The sequence below is a fragment of the Bidens hawaiensis genome, unplaced genomic scaffold (assembly GCF_021521415.1).
Source record: "Bidens hawaiensis isolate Kalapana, Puna unplaced genomic scaffold, B.hawaiensis_p1.1 tig00028452_1, whole genome shotgun sequence".
NCBI lineage: Eukaryota > Viridiplantae > Streptophyta > Magnoliopsida > Asterales > Asteraceae > Bidens > Bidens hawaiensis.
Window position 1 is genome coordinate 136,507 of NW_027494636.1, and position 9,001 is coordinate 145,507.

The window sequence follows — 9,001 nt, forward strand, 5'->3', positions numbered from 1 at the left end:
GATTTCTTAAATATGGTTGATTTCATTCCATTGATTAACAAAACACTTGTTTTCACACACACGCACACATATATATGTTTGGACAGTATACACCAAATTTGATCAAACCGTTAAAAATGAAATTTTGTTTATTTATAAACTATATTTTCACCCGGCTTTATAAACTATATTTTCACCCGGCGCGTTGCGCCTGGGTAATTGGTTAAATCCTAACGTTGAAACATGGGTGTTGGCAATCCTAATGTTGAAACATGGGTGTTGGCAATAACTACGAGCGTTGGTAAAGCCCATGCGTTGCATCGGTGAGTTGACGCGAATTCAGTTAGTACAGTTTACGTTCTTTCTTTACGATATAGACATCACATCGTAAAAAAAATATAAGAACTCAGTGGGTGATGTCAGTCGGTAAACTCGGGCGTTGTCGGTCCTAACTGTTCAGGCGTTGAGTCTTTGCGAATTAAGTCGGTTTTCATCATGTTCGTTATGATATCGGAATTAAAACAAACAAAAGAAGAAACAAAATTGTCAATCAGTAAGCTTCCGTTATGTTCGTTACGATAACAGTACGGAAAAAAAAACCAAGAAAAAAAACAAAATGATATGGGCAAGTAAGGTGTCACCAAGTGGCCCAATGGCTGCTTAGCGTCACAAAACTTTCCATTTATATATAACTAGGACGATTCCCTCCGCGTCGCGCCGGGTTGATGTATTGACAGTCGTACTCGTACAACTTATCAAATTGTGCACTGCGTTTGCGATTCGAGGTGAATTCGATGGGTTCCAGGTTACGAAACCAGTAATTAACACCCCCCCCCCAAAAAAAATCTCGTTAACGCAAATATACAATAAATTAACATAACAAAACACGTGTTGCGATTACAACCCAATGACACTTTTGTTGATATCTTGTTACGACCCATAAAATAAAACTAACATAAATTTGTCCACTCTTAAATACAACAATTTAACATATATGTGGCGAACAAAAAAAATCACACACGTTCCAGTGGTGAGCTGATACAAATTCGTTGATTATGGAATCGATGGGCAAAAAAAGTGATAAAAAACCTACCCGTTGCGTTTGTGAAATAACATGAATTTAGTATCGACGTTGTCGAGACTAAATCGTACATAGAAAACCATGTTTTTTGGTGGTGAACCGACACAGGTTCGGTTGGTATCAGGTTACGATTACGTAATTAAAGCAATAAGTTAATTCGTCCATAGTCAAGGTACAACAAATTAACGTATTTGCATAAAAAAGACAGTGGTGAAAACCAAAACTCTAGACGAGTTGTGGCCTTGACCTGACGCGGGTTCGTCCAGAATCAATGGACTAAAATAACTCACAGGAAAAAAAAACCTAGAGTTGCGACTGTGAGCCAACGCAAATTTGGCGTGAATCATTTGACGGTATCAACGATAAAGAAAAAACTCGTATTTTACGGTAGCAACCCGGCACGAATTTGAAAACGGAAATCAAATTAAAAACAAATAAGATGTTTGGCGACCAATCACATGATTGCGTCGCCAAACTTCTTAATTATTATTATATTATATAATAATAATAATAATAATAATAATAATAATAATAATAATAATAATAATAATAAATAAAATAAACTCGTTGAATTCTAAAGCCATTGACTTGTTTTTTTTTTAAATTCCATTACTTTTTTGGATTAGATCCGTATATATAGGAGGTTCTCTATAATAATATGAATATATGATATTCGCTGTATCCCAGTTTGACTTGTGAAAGTGTTTGGTTTTGTCTGATTATTTGATCGATCTGGTAAATTGCACGTAATGATATTTTTGATTTGACAAGGTTGTTTGATCTACAGCTGCAATCTGATTGAACTTGGATGTGTGTGGTAGACCTAGTTTGAAGCTCTTTTGAAGCATAAAAGATTCCAAAAGAATGGAAGACTATGAGGGTATTCCGACCCTGGTGTTTGACAATGGAACAGCTACGATAAAGGTTTGTTCTTATCTCTAGCTTTATGCGGATTAATACATTTGAAACTATTATCTTGGGTAAAATCTACAGGCTGGGTTTGCTGGTGACGACTAACCTAAGGCAGTCATTCCTAGTGTTTTAGGTAAGCCACGTCACACTTCTTTTATGATGGGCAGTGGACAGAAGGATGCCTATGTGGGAAAGGAAGCCCTGTGCAGAAGAGGTCTTCTGAATTTGAAATATCCTATTGAGCGTGGCATCGTCCGCAACTGGGATGACATGGAAGCAATTTGGCGTCATACTTTCCGTAACGAACTTGGGGTTGCTCCTGAAGAGCATCGCGTTCTTCTTACTGACACCGTGTTAAATGCCAAGGAACATAGGGAAAAGATGGCAGAAATCATGCTTGAGACCTTCAATGTTCTTGCCATGCAGGCTGCCTCCCAGCCTCTGCTCTCATTGTATGGTAGTGGTCGTACAACTGGTTAGTCTTATGTCTTTTGATTGTAACTTTATTTATTTTGCATCATATTATTAATCGTACTATTATTATTATTATTATTATTATTATTATTATTATTATTATTATTATTATTATTATTATTATTATCATCATCTCAGGTATCGTTTTGGAATCTGGTGACGGTGTCACACAGGTAGTCCCAATTTATGAAGGTTATAGTTTTGGCCATGCCATCCGTCGTGTTGATCTTGGAGGGCGTGATATTACAGATTCCCTAATGAAGATCTTGACTCAAAGAGGTTACATGTTCACCACCATGGCTGACCGTGAAATTATCTGTTCCATGAAAGAAAGCCTTGCATATGTGGCTCTAGACTTTCAACAAGAGCTTCAAAGGAGCTTGGATGTTGAAAAGAATTATACATTACCCGACAGAGAATTGATCACAATTGGAGCAGAGAGATTCCGTTGCGCAGAGGCTTTGTTCAACCCTTCTTTGATCGGAATGGAAATAGATGGTATTCATGAGATTGTCTACGAGTCAATCATGAAATGTGATGTTAATATCCGGAAAGAACTTTATACAGACATTGTTCTCGGTGGTGGTTCAACCATGTTCCCTGGTATTGCTGACCGTTTAAGCAGGGAAATTACGGCTCTTGCCCCTAGCGGCATGAAGATCAAAGCGGTTGCTCTGCCTGAGCGGAAACACTGTGTCCGGATCGGAGGATCAGTCATGGCGTATCTCAGCCGCTTCGAAGAGGTAAATTCTTTGTGTAATATATATAGTAATTATCATTTGGTAAATTGGGCAGGTTATGAGTTTGGATCAAAACCAGGTTATGAGCTAGTTTGGATCAAAACACTTCACTTTTGCTACCGATCCAACTACTTTTGCTCAAAAGAATTAAGCTTTTTAATAAGGTGGTGTTGCGGATTCATTATTTGAGTCTCCTATAACTTATTACCTTTTAAAAAAAATAATAAGTTATATAAATTCCTTGACAAACAAAAAAGATTATGAAACTTATCAACAAGGCAAAATAAGGAGATTTTGATAAGATGGAAAAGTGTAACTTATTAACTTACTGTGTTTAATTACCTATGACACCCCTCAAATCCATTTAAAAACCTATTACACTTTTTTTTAACTTTTTATATAGAGTGTCCTTTTTGGTCAATTTAGCTTTTCACACCACATAAGTTAATAAGTTCTTTTTCACTTAAATAAGCAATCCTAGACACACCCTAAATAGTTAGTCAAAATATATTATAATTTTTTAATTGTAAATTTAGGAGGTTATATAATATAAGAACATAAGCTTTCTGTTTTTTTGCCATCTCTAGTTTAAAATAAATTAGAGTTCATGTTTGTTTGTTTGTTTTTTGGTTTGTTTTTTAAATTTGTACGTATGAATCAGGATTGGATTACCAAGGAAAAATATGAGGAATACGGTTCATCCATCATCAACAGGAGCCCATTTTAAAAACAGATTTTTGGGATCTGGAGACTAGAGTGCTGCTTTTGGAGTGGTTAATAAGCTTTACATGGTGATTCACCAAGGAATGAGCTTCTTTGATTTGTTGATAGAAGTATTTACTTCATGTATAATTTGATGTGTTTTTTTTGGGTTTGAACCTGTGAACCAAATGATTTAATTATGTTAGTTCTTAGACTATATGTTGTGAATGATGGTCAGTTAAGAGCATTCTTATTCTATCCTTCAAAATTATGTGAGGGGGTTTGCAAATTATATGATGAGGTTTTGAGTGGTTGTGAGTGTAAATTATATGGTAAAGAGAGAAAATGTAGTGATTTTTTGTAAATTTGGAAAAACGTAGTTTGTCCTTATAAATTTTTAATATTTGTTGAATTGTTTGTGAGTAAAGAAGCAAAAAAAAAACTGTAATGATAAAAGTATAAAAATATTATTTAATTAAACATGATAAAGAGATGTAGAGTTTTTTTTTAATATAATTATAGAGATAAGAATAAAAGATATGCTGAGAATGCTCTAATACATAGTTATGTTATATCATTGTCAGATAGGTAATAAGAAATCAATTAACACATAAATTATGTATATTGGATGGGATTAGTTAACCAAGATATTAATTATTTATAATAATAATGTTTTATAATTATTTGTAACATCCCTTAAAATTACTATAAAAGAATAAATAAAAGAATTAATATCTTTAAATAACTATAAAACAATAAATAAAAGGATTAATAACTTAAAATTAACTACCCCCTCCTTCCCATTATAAATGTCCTAGTTTGACCTTCAAGTCTATCTTTTGCAACCTTGACCGTAAATATTTTTGTTCATGTCATAGATGAAAATTATATCAATGTAAAATACATTTAAAACCCAATCCATTCATATATTTTACATCAAGTATTATATAACACAAACAAAAATATTTTCGATCAAAGTTAAACAAGAAAGACTTAAAAAATCATACTAGGACACTTATAATGGACGAAGGGGGTATAATAGATATGAAATAACATTGTCAGGTAGGTATTAAGAAATTAATTAACCCATAAATTATGTGTATTGAATGGGTGTTAGTTAACCAAGATATTAATCATTTATAATAATAATGTTTTATTAATTTTGTAACATCCTTTAAAATAGTTGTAAAACAATAAATAAAAGAATTAATAACTTAAAATAACTCTAAAACAATAAATAAAAAGAGTATTTTATTAAGTTATTGTTAAAGAACATAAGTACGGGCTTATGAAAATTGGGTTTGGTCCTTCTCATTGTGGCGTAGTGGTAGAGAGCATGTGTTTCTCAATGGAGACCCAAGTTCAAACCACACTTACAACATTTTAGTGGGACATGAGTGGCTCAATGAAGGAAGACTGAGATCATCTCCAGTTCGATCCTAAGGGTGGCCGGGTTTTACTATCAGTGGGCCTTAGGGCGGGTCGATTTTCCCCGGAACTGGAGATAACTTGAAGTCGTTTAAGGGCTCCGTTCGGCTGGTTAGGCCAGCTGGCGGTGACCTTTTGCTATTAGGTCACCTAGTACAGAGTACCTAGTCATTCTATGTTTGTTGGCCATTAAAAAAAATGAAAAATGGGCTTGGTGAGGACTCACTCGAAACCTTAATATACATTCAAAGAAACATGCTTCATAAACCATTTCATCACCATTTACACCTACATCTACCCATACCAAATCTCTTTGAAAAGTCGTATTACTAGAGTTAAGATCTCACCAAGCTTTTGTACAAGAAGTACACAAGAACCAAGATCTACCATTAATCTTCATCGGGTTTAAGTTAAAGAACAATATTTAAGATATATTTCGGATTAAAGGTCATGCTTTAATGTTAGATCTTGGATGCTTTTATGTTAGATCTTTGATTGCAAAGCTAAAGTAAGATAGATCCAGTTGTTTTGATTTATTATTATTCTATTGTCTTATTTGATTATCATGTAAGACTAAGAAATAAAATGGATTATTACTTTATATTGTTAAGTAGGCAGGAAAAACGAAAGATCAAAATAAAATTGGTGGTAGGTGGTGGTAATGGTTGGTGGCTGTGGTGGTGGCGGTAGTGGTGGGCAGTGGTGGTCGGTGATGGTGGCTGAAGGTAGTGGTAGTAGTGGTGGGTGACAGGCGATGGTGGGTGGTAGTGATGGTGGGAGGTGGTTGGTGATGGTGGTTGGCGGTAGTTAGAGGCGATCGGTGATAGTGGTTGGTGGTGGCAAGTGGTGTGGAGAGTGGCGTTGGTAGTGGTTGGCGGTAATGAATAAGAAGTGTGTGTGTATGCTGGAAAGTATAAACGATTAACGGGTTGACTTCTCTATTTACAAGCCACTAGGCCCGACATTACTTATTATGTCAACATTCTTAGTCATTTCATTGCTAATTCTCGACAAAATCATATGGAAACAACTATAAGAGTCCTTAGATACTTGAAGTCCACTCCTAGTCATGGTATTTTACTTCCAAAGAGTGGTGGGGTGAATCTCGTTGGCTATACCGATTCTGATTGGCTTGGGTGTCAAGATACAAGACGATTACGACCTAGTTATGTTTTGCTTCATGGAGGTGCTCCTATTTCTTAGGAATCAAAAAGGCAATCTGTTATATCCAGGACTTCCGTTGAAGCTGAGTATCGGGCTATGGCATCGACAATCAATGAAGTTTTGTTGGTTCGATGGTTGTTGAAACATTTGAATGTCTCCTAGACCAGTTTTATTGGTTCGCTCTGTTTTTGTTACGATGTGTGAACTAAAGAAATAAAAACAAATTCGCTGATCAGTTCGGTGAATTCGATCGGTTTCGGTGACGTGTGTGTTATTGTATCGGAATTAAAACCAAATACAAAACAAAAAAGTATAAAAGTTGATGTGGACCAAAATGGTGGCGTCAGTCGGTAAAACTCGAGCGTTGGTAAATGCCGATCGTTGTCGATTCCGGAACTAAAACAAAAAAAACACAAAAAAAATTTGGTGTTCGCTTGGTTCTCGTTACGTTCTTTACGATGTCTGAACTAAAGAGATATAAACAAATTTTGCAGATCAGTTCAATGCCGCCAAATGACCCAAATAAGGCGCTTGTGGCACCAAACTTTTTATTTGTTATATATAATAATTAGGCTGAAAATTACCAATCTATACAAACCCACGAAATTGAAATTAACCTCGTTGAATTCTAAAGCCGCTGCAAATTCTCCATTGACTTCAAACGTCTTTTATTTATTTGTTTTTTTAATTGTATTACTTTTTTGGATTAGATCCGTATATATCGGAGGTTCTCTATAATAATATAAATATATGATATTCGTTGTATCCGAGGTTGACATATGAAAGAGTTTGGTTTTTTCTTCTTTTAGATTTTTAATTTGACCTACTTAGATCTGTTTATCTTAGATTCGGTCCATTTTGACAAGTATGTTTAATCTACAGCTGCAATCTGATTGAACTTGGATGCGTGTGGTGAACCTAATTTTGTAAAAATGGACTCTGAGGAAATTCCGACCGTGGTCTTTGACAATGGAACCGCTATCATAAAGGTTGGTTTTTATCTCTAACTTTATGCGGATTAATACATTTGATACTATTTTCTCGGGTAAAATCTACAGGCTGGGTTCGCTGGTGACGACGCACCTAAGGAAGTCTTTCCTACAGTTTTAGGTAAGCCACGTCACACTTCTGTTATGATAGGCAGTGGACGTAAGGATGCCTATGTGGGAAAGGAAGCCCTGTGCAGAAGAGGTCTTCTGAATTTGAAATATCCTATTGAGCGTGGCATCGTCCGCAACTGGGATGACATGGAAGCAATTTGGCGTCATACTTTCCGTAACGAACTTGGGGTTGCTCCTGAAGAGCATCGCGTTCTTCTTACTGACACCGTGTTAAATGCCAAGGAACATAGGGAAAAGATGGCAGAAATCATGCTTGAGACCTTCAATGTTCTTGCCATGCAGGCTGCCTCCCAGCCTCTGCTCTCATTGTATGGTAGTGGTCGTACAACTGGTTAGTCTTATGTCTTTTGATTGTAACTTTATTTATTTTGCATCATGTAATTAATCATATTATTATTATTATTATTATTATTATTATTATTATTATTATTATTATTATTATCTCAGGTATCGTTTTGGAATCTGGTGACGGTGTCACACAGGTAGTCCCAATTTATGAAGGTTATAGTTTTGGACATGCCATCCGTCGTGTTGATCTTGGAGGGCGTGATATTACGGATTTCTTAATGAAGATCTTGACTCAAAGAGGTTACATGTTCACCACCATGGCTGACCGTGAAATTATATGTTCCATGAAAGAAACCCTTGCATATGTGGCTCTAGACTTTCAGCAAGAGCTTCAAAGGAGCTTGGATGTTGAAAAGAATTATACATTACCCGACGGAGAATTGATCACAGTTGGAGCAGAGAGATTCCATTGCGCAGAGGTTCTGTTCAACCCTTATTTGATCGGAATGGAAATAGATGGTATTCATTAGATTGGCTACGAGTCAGTCATGAAATGCGATGTTAATGTCCGGAGGGATCTTTATCGAAACATCGTGCTCAGTGGTGGTTCAACCATGTTCCCTGGTTTTGCCGACCGTATGAGCAGAGAAATTAGGGCTCTTGCCCCTAGCTCCATGAAGATCGAAGTGGTTACTCCACCTGAGCGGAAACAATCTGCCTGGATAGGAGGATCTATCCTGGCGCATCTCAGCAGCTTCGAAGAGGTAAACTCTTTGTGTAATTTAGTAATTATCATTTGGTAAATTGGGCAGGTTATGAGTTTGGATCAAAACCAGCTTATGATCTAGTTTGGATCAAAACACTTGACCTTTGCTACCGATCCAACTACTTTTGCTCAAAAGAATTAAGCTTTTTAATAAGGCGGTGTTTGGGATTGCTTATTTGAGTATTCTTATAACTAATTAACTTTTCAAACAATTAATGAGTTATATAAATTGTTTGACAAACCAAAAGGACTTATGGGTTTTAACTTATCAACAAGGCAAAGTAAGGAGCTTTTGATAAGTTGGGAAAGTGTAACTAATTAACTTGTGGTTGATTTACACCCCTCA

At 35.8% G+C, this 9,001-nt stretch overlaps 1 protein-coding gene and 1 pseudogene across 1 annotated transcript; both read left to right on the top strand.

Moving 5' to 3' along the window:
• The first annotated feature begins 1,648 nt into the window (after nt 1-1,648).
• LOC143576977 (actin-103-like) lies at nt 1,649-3,375 on the top strand. The gene is made up of 2 exons (XM_077060941.1): nt 1,649-2,447; nt 2,585-3,375. Exons 1-2 carry the CDS (start codon nt 2,129-2,131, stop codon nt 3,373-3,375), a joined length of 1,110 nt encoding a protein of 369 aa, XP_076917056.1. The 5' UTR covers nt 1,649-2,128.
• A 3,936-nt stretch (nt 3,376-7,311) lies between these two features.
• Nucleotides 7,312-8,973, top strand: LOC143576983 (actin-7-like; annotated as a pseudogene).
• Nucleotides 8,974-9,001: the final 28 nt, after the last annotated feature.

Coding starts and splice junctions, on each gene's coding strand:
- LOC143576977 (XM_077060941.1), top strand. CDS start 2,129: ATGATGGGCAGTGGACAGAAGGATGCCTATGTGGGAAAGGAAGCCCTG. Junction 2,448..2,584: donor TGGTAGTGGTCGTACAACTG/GTTAGTCTTATG, acceptor TCATCATCTCAG/GTATCGTTTTGGAATCTGGT.